This window comes from Cebus imitator, unplaced genomic scaffold, assembly GCF_001604975.1.
Source record: "Cebus imitator isolate Cc_AM_T3 unplaced genomic scaffold, Cebus_imitator-1.0 Scaffold595, whole genome shotgun sequence".
NCBI lineage: Eukaryota > Metazoa > Chordata > Mammalia > Primates > Cebidae > Cebus > Cebus imitator.
In genome coordinates this window covers 455,554-473,424 of record NW_016107910.1, presented here as the reverse complement: position 1 = coordinate 473,424, position 17,871 = coordinate 455,554, and the positions used below count along the sequence as shown (strand labels likewise).

The following is a 17,871-nucleotide window of genomic DNA, read 5'->3' as shown; positions in this document are numbered from 1 at the left end:
AAATTCTGCCTTAGAGTTTTTCACTAGAGGATATTAACTGGTTCAATTTATTGTTCTAGATCATTAAGTAAGAGATTTCTTACGTTAGTGTTTTTATTACAGGTTTCTGCTTAAGTTTCTAGTAAAAAATACACTTGGTTTAGAATAGGGAGACTGTAATATGAATTAAAGGTAGACATTCTTAAATAATGGAGATAAGAGAATGAATAAAAGTTTTTGAAGTGTTGCAATTGAAATGAGTGGCAATAAGACAGTTCCAAATAACTGCTTAAACAGTATTGGGCTTTGTTTCTTAGAAATAAAGGATAGTTTACTTTAAAAAAATAATAATTATTATTATTGGTTTTCCATAATACAAATTTAATTAATGCATTTTCTTCTTTTAATAGACTAGAAGTAAACATCAGAACATATGATAATTCCATTCCAAGTAAGAATTTAGTTATTGAAGTTTAATATGTCTTAGACTGGAAAATAATTTTACGAACTAATGACTAGTTTATTCCATTAAATGTGATAAAGCAGAAACTGCTATGAATTTTTATTAAAATTTTATAGAAGCATGTATGTGTGTATATTCATATGTGTGTGTTGGTTGGTGTATATATGTGTGTGTATATTTCTGGCCTTGATGTAGGTTTGCACTCACTGGTTTTGAACAAAGATTTATTTGTTGTTCTTCAAAATACAAAACAATTTTGCTTGTATAAGATTCTCTTGTGTTTAAAATTCATAATTACAGTAAAGGAGGAAAATATAGTCAGAGAGATGAAAGTTGTTAATGAACAGCCCATTTGTTGAATACCTGCAACTTTAGGAAAGTTTTCCTTAATATACTGAGCTGAAATCTTTCTGCACTGCTATAACTATTACTCATTTGTTCTAGCCCATCTTTTGGGATACATATAAAAGGAGCCTATAACATTGTGATTAAGAGTGTGGGCTCTGGGGCAAAAGTATCTGTGTTTGAATCAACTCTACTAGTTGCTAGCTTTATGATTTGGGGCAATTAATTTAAACTTTCCCTGTCTCTGTGCTTTATTTTTCCACACCTAGAAAATGGAGACAATTATATTATCTAATCCAAAGCATCGTTGTAAAGATTAAACAAGTTTATGAAAGTGCTTAGAACACCAGTGTGGCACATAGTAAAGATTACATAAGTGTTAGTGGTTGCGTCTATGCTATTATTACTATAACTACTTTTCTCCAATATAGTAGCTCTTTGAAAATCTAAATATGGTCACCATATCTCTGATTAGTCTCTCCATCTCCAAAAGAGCTATCTTGAGTTTCCTCACCAGTTCCTTTTTTGACAAAGTTCTCAGATAGTTTGATCTCCCTGATCACACTGTTCTGATTGTCCTCCAGTATGTATATGCCCTTCTTTAAATAGAATCCCAAGAATGGAATGTACAATTTCTATCTATGGCCCTAATTGCTAGGGTTTGGGGATGCCACTGAGGTCAGAGAAGTGCTAAAAGAAACACTCAGATGTAATCAATCAAGACTTTTACTGACTGATGTCACCACCATGCTAGTTATTACGAAGAGTACAGAAGAAGTTACATTGTCTGCAATCTAACTAAAGTGATATAAAGAAAAAAAAAGCCAGGATAGAAGAGATGATGTAGATATTTTAAAGGAAACAGTAAATCTCTATTTTCTATTCCTGATATTTGATTATATTATTTTACCATTATGATTTATGTATCTGTGAAAATTAGTTCAATGTAGAAAATAAAATTACAAATTTCATTTTAAGTAAAATTCAGTGATAAATAAGAAAAGTGGCTTTTATTTTCTTTAATTACTATGCAAATAAACTAGAAACTCTGAGGGAAAAATTTACATTTTAATTTATAACTTAGTTTAATTTAAAGGATATGTTTCTTACTTGAGAAACATTCATGTCTGTGGAAAATCTGACATTAACTCCAAATTTTTTATTATTCTTTCTCATTTTAGTCAGTGAATCAAGCAGAAAATCATGGAATGAAAAACACTTTGCTTTGACATTTCCCAAACCACCCCAGAGAGGTAGAAATGATAAATCAAGACCTTTGAAATCACAAGTAACAGTTACTGTAAGTACAGAAAAAGTCATTTTTAAAAACGAAATCTATGTTGATAAAACATATATAAATATAATAAGTAAGGCCTACGTAACTTGAATTTTACTATCTGTTGGAAGATTTTTTTAATTTGTAATTCCCTGTAGAACAGACTGTCCCACTTGCTTTAGATTAAGCTCGCATTTGTACATATTTATCTACATCAAAGACATTATCTAAGCAAGCTGGATAACCTAATACTCAAACTAGCAGGTTTACCAGTTGCAAAAGCAGCTAAAATTTTAATATTAGAGCAGAAACTGAGCTTAATGAGGTTTTAAGGCCTCCCTATTTTACAAAATATGAAATTCCAGATACTTGATATTAAGAGATTCAAGTTTTCTACTGCTTCTCTAAAGTGGAGTTATCCTATTAATTAGCAAAAGGAACAATAATCATATATTGATCACCTACTGTGATATCAAACAATTTTTAAAGCATCTCCCAGAGCACAGTTACAGTTAATGCATTTATTCAAGGGTAATTTATTACATCTGTAGTGGCACATTTTTCATGTTTCTCTTCATGTTTATCTTTTAATTCCATATTACCAATTGCTTGTTGGGACCTTTACTGAATAATTAAGGGAAAATAAGAAGTAATTCTAAAATCTGTCTTTATGGTTACTTATGACAACTAGATTTGACAAATATTTGGGAGAGAGTTGAAAATAAATTACTGGGGAGGGATAACATTAGGAGAATTGCCTAATGTAGATGATGGAGGGGATGGATGTGGTAAACCACCATGGCATGTGTAAACCTATGTAACAATCCTGCACGATCTGCACATGTACCCCAGAATCTAAGTATAATTAAAAAGAAAAAGAAAAGAAATTACACTAGTGCTGCACAAGCTAATGTAAATCAAGCATTTGTTTATTTCATTCAATTTATTTCTTTATTTTTTGCAGTGCAGCTGGGGGTCACGGGCTCTCAGTTTGACAAGAAACTTTAAAAGCAGGAGTAAATATCAGACTAGGGTTCTACAACTATTACAGGAACTGTCATAATAAACTTCAAAAGGATCAGTTTATTTCTGATTTAACTTGGGAATAAAGGATGTTTAAATTGTTCCAAAAGATTTCCCCCATATAGAAGTCCCAAAAAGCCTGCTGTTGTTTTTTGAGGATAAGTCTTGGAATGTCATGGATCACTGTGGGCCTGCCCTAATCAAAACATTTCCGCTAAAGTCATCTTATTTTCAAAGTGGAGTTCTCTCTCTCTCTCTCTCTATATATATATATATATTTATATATTTAAATATATATATATAAATATATAAATATATATATATAAATATATAAATATATATATTTATAAATATATAAATATATATATTTATAAATATATAAATATATATTTATATATTTAATATACAAATATTAAATATATAAAAATATATATTTATATAAATATGTATATAAATAAATATATAAATATATACATTTACACACACACCTCCCTTGATAGAGAAAAAAATAAGTTTAAATAAACAGTTAATTAAAAATAAATTTTTTTCTATTTATTTATTTATTTATTTTTATTGTATTTGAGCTCTGGGGTACATGTGCACGTCCTGCATCCTGAAGGATTGTTGCATAGGTACATACATGCCATGGTGGTTTGCTGTCTCCATCGCTGTTGCCTACATCAGGCATTTCTCCCGGTGATATCCCTCCCCCCCCAACCCCCACCCCTGCTGACCCCTCACCCTTCCCCTCCACCCCCTCACCTAGGCCTGTGAGTGTTGTTCCCTTCCCTGTGCCCGTGTTCTCACTGTTCATCACCTGCTATGAGTGAAAACATGTGGTGTTTGGTATTCTGTTCTTGTGTCAGTTTGCTGAGAATGATGGTTTCTAGGTTCACCTGTGTCTCTATAAAGGACATGAACTCATCTTTTCTTATGGCTGCATAGTATTCCATGGTGTATATGTGACACATTTTTTTTGTCCAGTCTATCATTGCTGGGCATTTGGGTTGGTTCCATGTGTTTGCTCTTGTAAACAGCACTGCAATGAACATAGGTGTGCATGTGTCTTTATGAGGGAACGATTTATAATCCTTTAGATATATACCCAGTAATGGGACTGCTGGGTCAAATGGAATTTCTATTATGTCCCAATATAGAAAGACATAACTCATTCACAAAGGATTATTGTTCTTATCAATCTTTTCAGAAGCATGACAAAAGAAAGTCAGAAGAAGGCCAGAAACCAGCTTATGTATGGATAATGCATTCTTTAAGAAGAATTTTGCAATGGCCCTCTATTAACATAGCTGCCAGGGAACAGACTCCATTCAGACGTCTTTATACTTCCAAAACCCATCTTAAAAATGCAGAATATAAAGAGTCCCAAGATGAAAAAGGAGGAACACCTTTGAAAAAAGATTCCAAGAAAAAAAGAGGCTCATATGCAACAAATCCAGAATCCAAGAAAACAGTAGAAGATGAGAAAACTAAAAGACAAAATGAGACAGTTAAAACTTCCATAAAATCATCACATGAAAAAAGACTATCTAAAAAGTCAAAACCCAATTTGGAAACAAATCTGGAATCCAAAAATTCTAAGGCAGTCTCAAAAACTTATTCACAGAAAGATAAGAAAGATTCAAAGAATTCCGAGAAGAAAAACACTGAATCCATATGTACAAAGAACAATCCAGAGACAGATTTGAAGAAGTCAAAGACTAGTAATGATGCCATATCAGAAATTTGGTCAGAAAATAGTTTAAATGCTGATTTTCTGATGTTAGTAGAAGGGTCTGATGATGAATCCATAAGTTTTGATGCATGGTTAAGGAATTACTCACAGAATAATTCAAAGAAGCCTGCAAAGAAGGACACAAAAAAGGATGCAAAGAAAAGCTCTGGTGCTGAATCAGAAGACTCAAAGGATTCTGAGAAACAGTCAAAGAAAGAAAAGAAAAGTGCCAAGAAAGATGACAAGAAAAAGGATGTAAAGAAGGGCACAGAGTCTACTGATGCTGAATCTGGAGACTCAAAGGACGCAAAGAAAGATACAAAGAAGGATAAGAAAACTTCAAAGAAAGATGATAAGAAAAAGGACACAAAGAAGGACCCAGAGTCTACTGATGCTGAATCTGGAGACTCAATGGATGCAAAAAAGGATTCAAGAAAGTCAAAGAAAGCTTCAAAGAAAGATAACCAAAAAAATGATGCAAAGAAAAATACAGTCTCTACTGATTCTGAATCTGAATTGGAGTCGAAAAAGAGTCAGAAACATGAAAAGGGGAATAAAAAATCTTCACAGCAAGATAAAAAGTCTGTCAAGAAGAATGAAGAGTCTGCTAATGCTGATTCTGAATCTGAAAGAGATTCAAAAAAGGATAAAAAAGATGAAAAGAAGGGGAAGAATTATTCAAAGAAAGATGACAAAAATAAGGATGCAAAGAAAAATGCAGAATCTTCTGAAACGGAATCTGATTTGGAGTTAAAGAAGGATAAGAAAGACTCAAAGAAGGAAAAGAAAGGCTCGAAGAAAGATGTCAAGAAGGATGCAAAGAGGGACACAGAGTCTACTGATACTGAATATGATGAATCTTCCAAGACAGTCTCTAAAAAGTCTATAAAAATCAAAGGTTCAGATACTGAATCAGAAGAGTCACTGTATAAACCTAGGGCTGAGAAGAGAGTTGATGAATCAAACGGCACATCTGCAAATTCAAAAAAGGAAGGACTGGAATTAAATAGAGGATTCAAAATGTCATCCAAGAAGACTACATTCAAAGAGAAAGGGGGAAAAGCAAGTACAGGTAGAGTTCCTTCATCAAGAGAAAGACCACCACTTCCTCCTTGTGACCCGTTTCTACCATCACCAAAGGTCAAACGTTTTTGTCTGTGCAGGATGCCTCCTCCCTCTCCAAAACCAAGATATGCCCCTTTGGTAAGTTTACTACTGTTTTATTTTTAGGCTGAAATTGATATAAAATGAAAGGTATTTTTAAAGTTTGAATTTATATTTTCTCCAAATGATAGTTATCTTTTACTAGAATATTGACAACTTTGACTCGAAGGTAAGAAAAATAAAGAGTACTTCACAAGTACTCAAAATATTGCAAAAAAGTTATAAATTTAAGAGAATAGAAATTATGTTGACTAGAGCAGAGAGAACTGACTCATGATTTAATAAAACGTGTGAATTTATGTATAAATAAGGTCATTTTTCAAAAAAATGTGGTTAAGTTTTATACTTTGAAAAGAACAAAAATGAAAATTGACTAAAACTTCTACAGGAACAGATTTAAGCGAGATATAAAGACATTTCCTGAGAAGTTGCTGAATACAGTAAAAGCTAGATTAACCAAAATCCATACACAGCAGGTGGAATACATGCCAAGATTCAGCTGTGCAAAAAATTAAACTATTTAATCCATATCTCAACTGGAGTTTTTATGAGCCCTCATCATAACTGATATCAGGAAACAAAAGTTAACTTTTCAGAAATAACTATATCTTCTCTAATTCATAAGTCTTAGGTTAACTTTGACTAATTGGGGGTAAATACTCTGTCAACTTAAAGTTACTACTTCTCTTATCCAGGATACCTCCCCTTCAATCCCTTCTCGAAACAGTCTGATTGTAAGGGAAAGTGTAAATACACATCTTATATTAGACAGCAGAGCTCTGAATTAGTCCTTTTTCACACTGCTGATAAATATACATCTGGGACTGGGCAATTTACAAAAGAAAGAGGCTTAATTGGACTCAGAGTTACACATGTCTGGGGAGGTCTAAGAATCATGGTGGATGGCAAGGAGAAGCAAGTCACATCTTACTTGGATGGCGGCAGGCAAAGAGCGCTTGTGCAGAGAAATTCCCATTTTTAACACCATCAGACCTGTTGAGACTCATTCACTATCACAAGAACAATGTAGGAAAGACACGCCCCCATAATTCAATCATTTTCCACCAGCTTCCTCCCAAGTTATGTAGGAATTGTGGGGTTACAATTCAAGATGAAATTTGGGTGGGGACACAGTCGAACCATATCAAGTTCCTATTCCACGTTTTCTTTCTTGCTTGCTTTACGATTTTTGGTTGAGGTGTAACTCATTTACATGATTTCTGGGCATCAACCTTTGTTTCCTGTGCTTGCATGATATTCATTGTTTATTCCAAACATAGTAGGGCTGCTGCCCTCTCTCCTGCTAAACTCAGAACAATTGTAGCTATGACTAGTTCTTGAAACTAAGTTTCTCATTTTCATTAATTTCTTCCCCCCTTTCTTCTCATTTCTCCTCCTTGTCATCTTCTTGTTCTTCCAATCAAGAAGTTTATATTTCCTCTTTTAGACACAGAAAGATGTCTTTTATCTTGTATACCAAGTATTTTCTATCTTTAGTTTATAATAAAACTTTACATACATACATCAATTTGCTTCTCATATATTAATATTTTTGGAAGTTAACAACACCTTTTATCACTCTCAGAAAGCCTGGGTTTCAAGTAGACCCCAAAACTCTGCTTTGAGACTCAAAGGTGGTCAATGACCCCTTTGCTCTAGGTGATATCTTCTCTCTACCAAGTTGAGTTAATGGATGGCTAGCCACTAGAGTGATAAAATTTAAAAGGAATGAAAGTATACTGGGAAATAATTTTTAAGATAAATAAGAAGAAAGACTCTCAAATAGCTAGACTCTTTTCCACAGGCAGTTTTTAGGAAAAATAATTAAAATATAAGAAAACAATTGAATACAAGGATTAATTTTAATTGTAGTAAAAAAAAATCTTTCAGGGTATGTTGTAGGCTTGTACAGTTCACGTCAAGTCTCTTTAATAAACTTCCATATGCACAGCCACCATTAAGTTAGGCTTTTCTATCTCTACTACACTGAAACTTTTTAAAAAATGTTATCAAGTACCTTCTTGTGGCCATATCTACAGGTTTTTCCACCCTCCTCATCTTATTTCATAATTCAACATCATTTAAACTAACCTCTCTGTCTGGAAATATTTCCCTTACTTCACTTCTATGACCCTGTGCTCTCCTGTTTTTATTTCTACATACTGGTACCTTTTAACCACCTTTATTGTATACTTCTCTGCCTCATTATTAAAAATTGGAATGATCCTGTTTTTGTCCTGAACATTCTCTATTTACAATCCTCCCTTTGTGAGTTTATAGAGTTAAATGGCTCTAAATATTATCTATGTATTGACAGCTCCAAAATTAATATTTTCAGTTATGACCCTCCAATTGAACTCCCAAGGTTTCTCCCCAGCCACTTACTTGAAATCTCCACTATAGTACCTACTGGGCATCTCAAACTTAAAATGTTTAAATAGTGCTTTTAACCCACACTAAATTCTATTCCTCTCTTTGCCTTCTTCATCTTATCAAATGGCACCACCATCCAACCAGTTGATTTATTTTAAACATGGACATTATCTCTGTCTCCCTTCTATTTCTCACCCTCCACAGGTAATCAATCCATTAACTCATTATGTTCCCCAGGCTGGTCTTTAACTCCTAGCTCAAGAAATCTTCCAGCCTTGGCTTCCCAAAGTGATGGGATTGCAGACGTAAGCCATCATGTCTGGCAGAATAAAATTTCTTACCCTAGCTTCCAACCTCTACAATATATAGCCCCTACTCATTTTTCACCCTAATCATGTAGCACTTTTTCTCTTTTCTTTTGTCATATAGCCAAACTGACATTCTTTTTGTTTGTCATAAATACTAAGATTGTTTTCTTGCAAAGCCTTTTTATATGCTGTTTCCTCTGATTGAAATGTTCCTCCCACAGATCTTTGCCTATCTGGTTCTTCTCATTATTTAGTTTTTCAGCTTAAGTGTTCTCTATAGGGAAGCCTTCCCTGACTAACTTGTTTTTATGTTAACTTCCTCTCCATCACTATCCAGTCAGTCTCTGAGCACTGCATTGTACATTATTTGTCTTCACTGAATTTATCTTTACCTAAAATTATATTTTTTTTCCTTTATTGTTAGTTACATTCATCATTAGAATTCAGGTTCTATGCAGGCAGCGAATCTTGCCATATATATATATACACACACACACATCTGCAGATTCAAAAACGGCACCTATGTTATGTCTAGTTGCTTGAGAATTTGGTCCCTCTAAAGAGCTACATATCATACCACAGTAGTAGACATTTGGATATCCTTTTTTCCAAGCATTTTTACTCTAGACATGTCATTAAGAAAAATAAAGTATTTTTTTAAGTGAGGGGAGTCACAAAAATGGACTTTACATTCTAAGTGGATGTCTGGAGGGGAATACCTATGTATCCTGTTCATTTGTGTATGGGGAACTTATGAACAGACTATGTTATTGAAACTTATGGTGTTTTCTTATTTCTTTGTTTTTTTTAAATATGGGCTTGAAGAATGATGACTTTTCTCCTTTTCTCCTCCACTGGAGTCTCACTGATTCTCACAGCAGCACATAAGAAGCACATAAGAAGTACTGTATTTCAGGGTCAGCACTGTTTACACTCCTGAATTAAGGTTGTTTACATTTGATATTGTGTTTATAAATCTTGGCAATATTCTCAATCATAAGTGAATAATTCTTTATATTCCAGCTGCTAAGGTAGAAAAGTAGGGTGTTATGTTTAGGGTGATTTGTTTTCCATTATGTTTTTTTCCATATGTGTGTGTGTACATATACATATGCATATACATATATATATATTATCTTTGATAACAAAAATACAAATACAACAACAGAAACAATATAAAATATGTAAAGAAAAGCTAATCATTTAGATCTTTATGTCCACTTTCTGATGCCATATCTCTACGTTTTCATCTTCTTGAGGTAAACAATGTTAACAGCCTGGGGGCCATTTTTCTCTTTAGACCATTTCCTTGTACAAGCAAATGTAAGGAGGTAGAGAGAGAGACAATCAGATAATTTGTTTTGACCAAAATACAATCATGCTCTTGTATTAAAATACAAGTTATTTTCTCACTTGACAATATCATGGTCATCCATATAAGTCGTTAGACATATATCTAATGTTATTGTTCTTATTTACAACTTGCTTATGAAAACACACACAGAATTTAATGTGTCAGAATACCATACATTCTGAATTTGTTTTCCTTCCATCTTTTAAGTTTTTATTTTTGCTTATTTCTCTACTTCTCATTCCCACTTTCATCCATTGCTAACTTTTTTCTCCTTTCTAGGTAACATTTATCAGCAACTTACTATATTTCATTCCATACTTCTCTCCAAGTTTCATTTTACTGTATTAAACATTCAAACACACACACACAGAGAGACATACACAGACAGTGGTGGCATCTGGGAGCAGGAATGAAAGTGTACGGCAGCTGGGAGCAGGAGAAAGTGAGGTTTTCTTACCGTTTTATTTAAAAATAAAGAAATAATACATACTTCCTTGCATCTTGGTCAGCAATAGTTGTTAGAGCTCTTCCTAACTTTTGCTGTTCTAATGGATGCATAATGATATCTCATTGGTACTTTCATTTGCATTCTCCTGAATGCTAGTGAGCTTAAATATCTTTTGAATATTTGTCATGCCATAGGCTTGATCTTTTGAGAATTATTTCTTTGTATTCTTTGTGCATTTTTCTCATGAATTATTTATATGTTTTTTGCATTTATTAAAGTATATTTGCATATTGTAGGTATTAATCCTTCATCTGTCTTCCTTGTTGTATTTTCCCCAACTTTCATGTCTATTAATTATTCCACAGTGTATATTGCTGTGCACAAATGCTAAATTTTTACATAGTCAAATACATCTATAATTGTTTTGATTGTTCCTTGGCTTTCTGTATTAGAGAAAATTATCTTCTCCACAGAGTAGTTTTTAACAGGGACTAATACAAACAAAATCTATTCCTTAGTAAATAATAAAGTGTAATCAATGTCCAAACTGAGCATTGTGACAAGGTTTCATTGTACTGAAATTAATTAACAAAGGAGGTTTCTTAATCTCTTTACCACAAGAATTAAATATGTTCTTTGAAAAATAGAAAGTCCCATGCAGGTTGTATAATCTAATGGCTACTGCATACACTTTTGGAGTCAAACAGTTTGTATTTAAATCCTTGCTCTATCACTTACTAGCAGGATACTTTTGGGGGACTTTCTTAATCACTTGAAATACTATTTTTTCTAAATCGCAAAATGGGATATCAATAAGACCTTCCCTATAGGAAAATGAAACATGTTAGGTTTTTAGTATACTATCTGGCATTTCATTATGCATATTCAGGGAGCACTACTCCTATCTACATCCCTCAAATAACAATGCATGTGGCTTCTAATTTTATCCAGGCTATATGAACACAATGTAAAAGAAACAAATTTATTAGAACATGTTTAATTCAACAAATAAGCCAATCAATATTTTTAACTGTCATCCTCTCCTTAATAAAATTAGTTAATTGATCCATATTTCATTTTCTATAAGGAATTATCATTTTCTGAGCATGCAGAAGTTACAGGACATTATGCTCAATACTGGGCAATTGATTTAAAAGCTTATCTTTCAATTTCTAAAGTTAATTAAGAGTCAAAAGAAGACAGACTAAATAATCAGAAAACCCAAACTAAGGAAGCTGCAAGTTGATTCATTGTTCCTATTCAAGGAAAGAAGATATTGTTGTTGTTTTGTATTAAACTGGAAAGCATTTCAAGGAGGTACTTATTTCTGGTGAAATCAATCAAAAAGCAAATTGAAGTAAAACACATAACAACTGCCGATCTTGGTTCACTTTATGCTTTTTATTTTTTGCGTGTGTGTGGGACACATGTTGCTTAATGATAAAACAAAGAAAGTAAATCCCTCTCTTATGCTGGGCCTGATTTCTCATCTCTAAAGTAAAGAATTGAACTAGATGAACTGCAATTTCAAATTTTATGGCTAGCATAGTGGAATGAGTTTGTCATTTTTAAGTTGTGCCTGAAAGATATAGGTCATGTGTCTGTTAATAACGGTGATGAACTATGGATAGAATTCCCCTCATGAGGTTAACAAGATAGCAAAAGTGACTGACACACTAGAGCACAAAAAATAATGGTAACATTGAATGGAATTTATTACCACAAGAAATTATTCTTAAGAGGACTCATGAATTATTGTGTACTGATTTCTAGAGGTTTTTGAAGGATTTTAGAGATCTTTGGACAATATGTAATCATGACTGGGGAGGTCATTTATTTATGAAACTGTTATTAACTGATTTTATCTATTAAAAAGAATATTGGAGTTGTTTTAATTTGAAGCCATCTCACTGTATTTAACAAAGTGACAGTCAAGTAACAGTGTAGCTGTAAGCCCCAGAAAGACATAAGTGCCTACTAACATGTTTCTGTTTTTATTTCCTTTGCTGGTTATTTCCGTATCTCTGAATAATATTTTTATGACTACTTCTCAACTTTGCACATTTTACGTTGGTTTCCTTCCATAACAGATAAATACGTAGGTTGTGCACATCATCCTCTCTTCTCTCTTTCTAATGGGATCCTATATTTGTTTTTCATATGTTTGAAAATTACCTTTATAACATTAAACATTATATTTATAACATTTTTCCTAGTTTCCCTACTCTTATCTTCAGTTCTTCTTTCCTGTCCCTTTTCTCTAGTTCTTTTTCACAAAGTTCTATTTTAATAGTTCCCTGAAATGACCTTTCACTGAATATTATGGTCTTGCCTGTACCAACATTAACTTGTGACCTCTTGCCTTTATAAAAAACATGTCTTCTCCCTTAACTACCCTGAGTTTCTACTACTGTGGTTTTCCTTCTTCCCACGACTTTTCTTTCCCCTCTCCTACTATTGTTTCTCTATCTCCAATTTTTGCACTTCTTCCTCTTTCTATATCCAACTCAAAAGTTGTTTTCTACAGCTCAGGTATTAAAATTTTACTCTTCTCTATATACCCTGGGAGCCGTAATCTATTACTAGGGCTTAAAATTTCAATTCTTTGTAAATATTTCAAACTGTATATCCCTAGACTATTTTCTTATTCTAACTCTTGTCTGTTATCTCCTATATTAAACAATTTCTAAGCTCCACGAGATCAGAAAAAAATGAACTTGAGATTTAAATCCGCCATTAACTAATACTGGGGTCATTTCTGTTATTTGGGTAAAGTCATCTGCAAATGAGAAACATAGTACCTAATCTAAACATTATAACAAATTGTTCTTAGGTTCAAATATGAAAAAAGATGTGAAAGTGTTTTATAAATGGCAAATTATTATACAAATGTAAGACTTTATTACTGCTATTACTGCCTTATGCTTTCGTTTATATTACTCCCCTTTTTTCTTGCAATTGGTTTCTCCTTCTGCAGTTGTATTCTTCAAAGCTCAACTTTCCCTCAAAACACTGTAACACTTATATTGCTTTCTATTTATTGTTTTCATATTAATATTGTGTTCCAATTCTTTCTAACTACTGTAACACTCAGAGTATTGTTCTGCATGTAAATGTTAACAACTATTTGTTGACTGATTAACTTAAAATTTTGTATTAAGTTGAAAGTTTATATTAGAAATTCTATCGTATTTAGGATAATTATCAATCATGTGTCAAACACTGTTCAAACCAATGAAGATATAAATATCATGTCTATTTCTTTCAAAGAACTTAAAGATCTACTCTAGGTAATGAAAACGCCAGCAGCTTTTTGTTTTAGTTGTCCTTTCTAAAGAAAGTATCCTTCCCTGAAAATAGGAACATTCAATATATTACATAAAACCAAGAAGCTTCTCATTCTTTGCTCATCTATGTAATTTACTCAGTTACTATTATGATTATGCATTGTATATATATTCTGCTAAAAAGTAAGCCACATGATGATAAAAATCTTTAATTTGTTTACTGATATATTTAAAATTCCCAAGAATGTGGAACTCAATATTTATTTAAAAAGTGAATGTGACATTTGTTAGAGAACCACCAAAAGATGAATGAAGGAATTTCTCGGCAGTTGTATAAACACAGCTGTCACTAGATAATATGAAATTTAAGTATGTCCAGTTCATAGATTACTTATTCATACCACAAAGGTGAAGTAAAATTTCAGCTGGGTTATAAAAGATGAGCAAAATTTTGACAGAGGCAATGGAGAAGTTTATATGCAAAAACAACCAGTTAGTTAAAAGCAGAACTGGGCTGTGATATTACATTATGAGATGCCATATTACAATATGATTATGAAGGATGAAACTAAGTAAAGGAGAAAACAATTTACAGCTGAGAAGCTAGTCAAAGTGGATGATGGGAGAAACAAAGAGTTGGCAAGTGGTGTGATAAGCATGATGACAGGCTAAGGGAAATAAAAGCAACATAGAATATGTGATGCCTCTTCACAACACTTTTTTTTCTTAGAAAAATACTATTTATTTCTTAGCCTACTTTTCGATGGGTTTATTTGTTTTGTTTTGTTTTTTTTCTTGTTGATTTGAGTTTGTTGTAGATTCTGGACATTATTTATTTGCCATGTACATAGATTATGAAGATTTTTTTCCCACTCTGTGGGTTTTCTGTTTACTCTGCTAACTGTTCCTTTTGCCATACAAAATCTCTTTAGTTTAATGAAGTCCCAGCTATTTATCTTTGTTTTTATTTCATTTGCTTTTGGGATCTTGGTCATGAAATGCTTGCCTAAGCCAATGTCTAGAAGGATATTTCCAATGTTATCTTCTGGAATGTTTATAGTCTCACAAATCACCACTAAACAACTTACTAATGTAACCAAATACCACCTGTTCCCCAATAACCTATGGAAATAAACATAAAATAAAATACAAAAATAAAGAAATACTAAATTATAAAATAGGTGGGAGGAAATGCTGGTTTGTTCTATGATAACTTTTTGTTTCATTTTTAAATTGCATGCACTTCACAAAGATTTTTTTTTTCCTATTACTTTAACTGTTTTACTGTGTTGCTACTTTGCTATGCCCAAGCATAGAAATGCCTTCATCACCCACCATGAGATTTGGTGTCTTCTTGTTGACTTCTAATTCTCAATAATAAATTCTAATTCCACACGTTGTCTTTCTTAGAAGATGTCTTATTTCCATAGGTATGTGCCATGGTGGTTTGCATGTTCTGCACAGGTACCCTAGAACTTAAAGTATAATAAATTTAATAAAAAAGACAGTCCTGGCTTGGTGGTTCACATCTGTAATCCCAGCACTTTGAGAGGCAGAGGTGGGTGGATTGTTTGACCCCAGGAGTTTGAGACCAGCCTGGGCAACACGGCAAGACCCTATCTCTATTAAAAATAGGATTTTTTTTTAAAAAAGAAAATGTCTTTTTAAAAAAGAAATATCTGTTGAAAAAAGAAATGCTCTAGAATATGACATTTCTAGTGCCTCTCCCTGATCACAATATACAGGTAGAAGTTATGCCACATATGTATTTGAGAATAAAACAAGCCAACATTTTGTTTCAATTATTTGGGATGCATAATGATGTAGAAAAAATACTCAACTGTGAATCAAGAGTGCCATAATAGACATATTTCTGAGAATCAAGAAATAGGAAAAGATAATTTATACAGGAGAAAATAAATATGAGGCAAAATCATGAAAAAATATTGGCCGTGGTTAGTAATCAAAGCAACCCCTAGAGATTATTTTGTACCTAGTAATGTGACTATTATACATCTATAAGTCTTATGTATAATAACTATATAAATACATAAAATATAATTTTTACATGTATATGTATGATATGTCTTACAACTGTTGAAGCTTCAGTGACAGCAGTACATTTATTCACTGCTGACTTCAGAAAGGGACCAATATAAACCAGCTTAACCTTCCTCTGGGCCTATATGGGAATATGTGAGAAGAGTCATAAATGGTAAAATAATATTTGACTCAATAATCCCACCCCTTAAAATATAATAAAAAATTTTCAAACAAACTTTATGCATAAAGAATATGATTGTAATACTGTCTATAAGAGAAAAACTTTGGTATAAATGTATAATATATAAAATTATGTATACTTATAAATTAATGTATAAAATATATAGGTATAATGTATAAAATTAAAGGGGGTGCTAGTAATATCTGAAACTGATTAGTATGCATTCATTGAAATAATAATGATGGAGCCTAGGGAAATAGAGGGACAAGTTTGTAATATAAGGCTAAAATAAATAAGCAAGGAAAAATACTATGGGATTGCAACTAAACAAAAAACTTCATGTTCATGGATAAAGAATATGCATTAATATGCAAATTTGAAAACAATTGTGTTAGTGTGATGGAATTTGGGGAGACTAGAAGATATTTTAAATATATTTTCATTTTTTACATTATATTTTTATTTTTAAAGTTCTAATCCATTAATGTAGTTGTGAAAGTTTAAGCTAATGGAGTTGCATTGCTGGGACTTGGTTCCTGTACAAACACTGATGCTTGGACTACCTTTCAGTACTTCTCACCCTTGAGAGTTCATTAAGATTATTCAGGGAGCTTGTTGAATGTGCATATTGCTGGACTTTAGAGATTCTGACTTGATAGGACTAGGGTGGAGATCAGAGATCTGCATTTTTCATAAGAAATAATAAAAATGGGCCGGACGCGGTGGCTCAAGCCTGTAATCCCAGCACTTTGGGAGGCCGAGGCGGCTGGATCGCAAGGTCAAGGGATCGAGACCATCCTGGTCAACATGGTGAAACCCCGTCTCTACTAAAAATACAAAAAATTAGCTGGGCATGGTGGCATGTGCCTGTAATCCCAGCTACTCAGGAGGCTGAGGCAGGAGAATTGCCTGAACCCAGGAGGCGGAGGTTGCGGTGAGCCGAGATCGCGCCATTGCACTCCAGCCTGGGTAACGAGCGAAACTCCGTCTCAAAAAAAAAAAAAAAAAAGAAATAATAAAAATGATATCTAAGTTCCCTTTCATCTATTACATTCTGTGCTATGGTGTGATCCTTAACACACCAAAGATGTCTTGAATAATAGACAAATAAAATCTTTCTTTTTATTTGCATTTTTCTACTTTATTCCTCAGCCTGAAGCACCGTGGATTCATAAGCTGCTTTAAAGAACAACTGAGCGCTTGGTTTCACAGAACGGCCTTACTACAGTAAGCACCAGCTACTGTCAAACGAGCACTTCTACCTCTGTGGAACTGAAATAAAAACAAGCCTTCCATGAGTATCAAGAGCTGCTTTTTTTTTGGCATATAATTTATAGACGTGATTTATAGACATGTTTCTTTTTTAAATGTATCAAATGTCTCAATTATTCAGACCAAAGTAATGTAGCATTTTACCTCATGTTCTGAAGCTTCAGTCTGGAAACCACTTCTAAATTTGGGTTCAAATGTACTCCCCTTCAACACTTTTATAATATTTCATTAAACTTCTCTTTAACTTAGCATTCAAACTAAAAGTAAACAGAGAATGAAGGGGAGGAACCAGATCTTCCACACCCTGAAGAGAAATAGAGAACTATATATAGATAGTAACACCTGACAAAAATTTTTTGTTTGATCAAATTTCAATCATGCTCCTGAACCATCCCCTAGGCCTATCTAAGCATTTCCCTTATAAAATCCGTGTTAGCAAAAAAGCTGCTTAATCAGTTTAGCAAGAGTATTACACCCTTAATAGCTGATTCTTCAATATATGATCAGGTTTCTCATCCTCCACCATCCTCCAGGAGATTTCTCAACACCCTGGAATCCTGTTAAGTCAGTATAGCCAGAATCCTCCCTTATCTGCAATGTTATCTCTCAGTAATTTTCCATCC

The 17,871-nt window shown here is 33.0% G+C and overlaps 1 protein-coding gene across 1 annotated transcript; it reads left to right on the top strand.

Annotated features, from left to right (window-relative positions):
• The first annotated feature begins 384 nt into the window (after positions 1-384).
• Positions 385-17,275, top strand: CYLC1 (cylicin 1). Its single transcript, XM_017516585.2, has 4 exons — positions 385-430; positions 1,969-2,087; positions 4,294-6,021; positions 17,129-17,275. Exons 3-4 carry the CDS (start codon positions 4,348-4,350, stop codon positions 17,159-17,161), a joined length of 1,707 nt encoding a protein of 568 aa, XP_017372074.2. The 5' UTR covers positions 385-430; positions 1,969-2,087; positions 4,294-4,347; the 3' UTR covers positions 17,162-17,275.
• Positions 17,276-17,871: the final 596 nt, after the last annotated feature.

Bases quoted from the DNA above. Each gene is read 5' to 3' on its own strand.
- CYLC1 (XM_017516585.2), top strand. From the start codon at position 4,348: ATGCATTCTTTAAGAAGAATTTTGCAATGGCCCTCTATTAACATAGCT. The intron at 6,022-17,128 runs GTAAGTTTACTA...TTTATTCCTCAG, and splicing joins AACCAAGATATGCCCCTTTG to CCTGAAGCACCGTGGATTCA.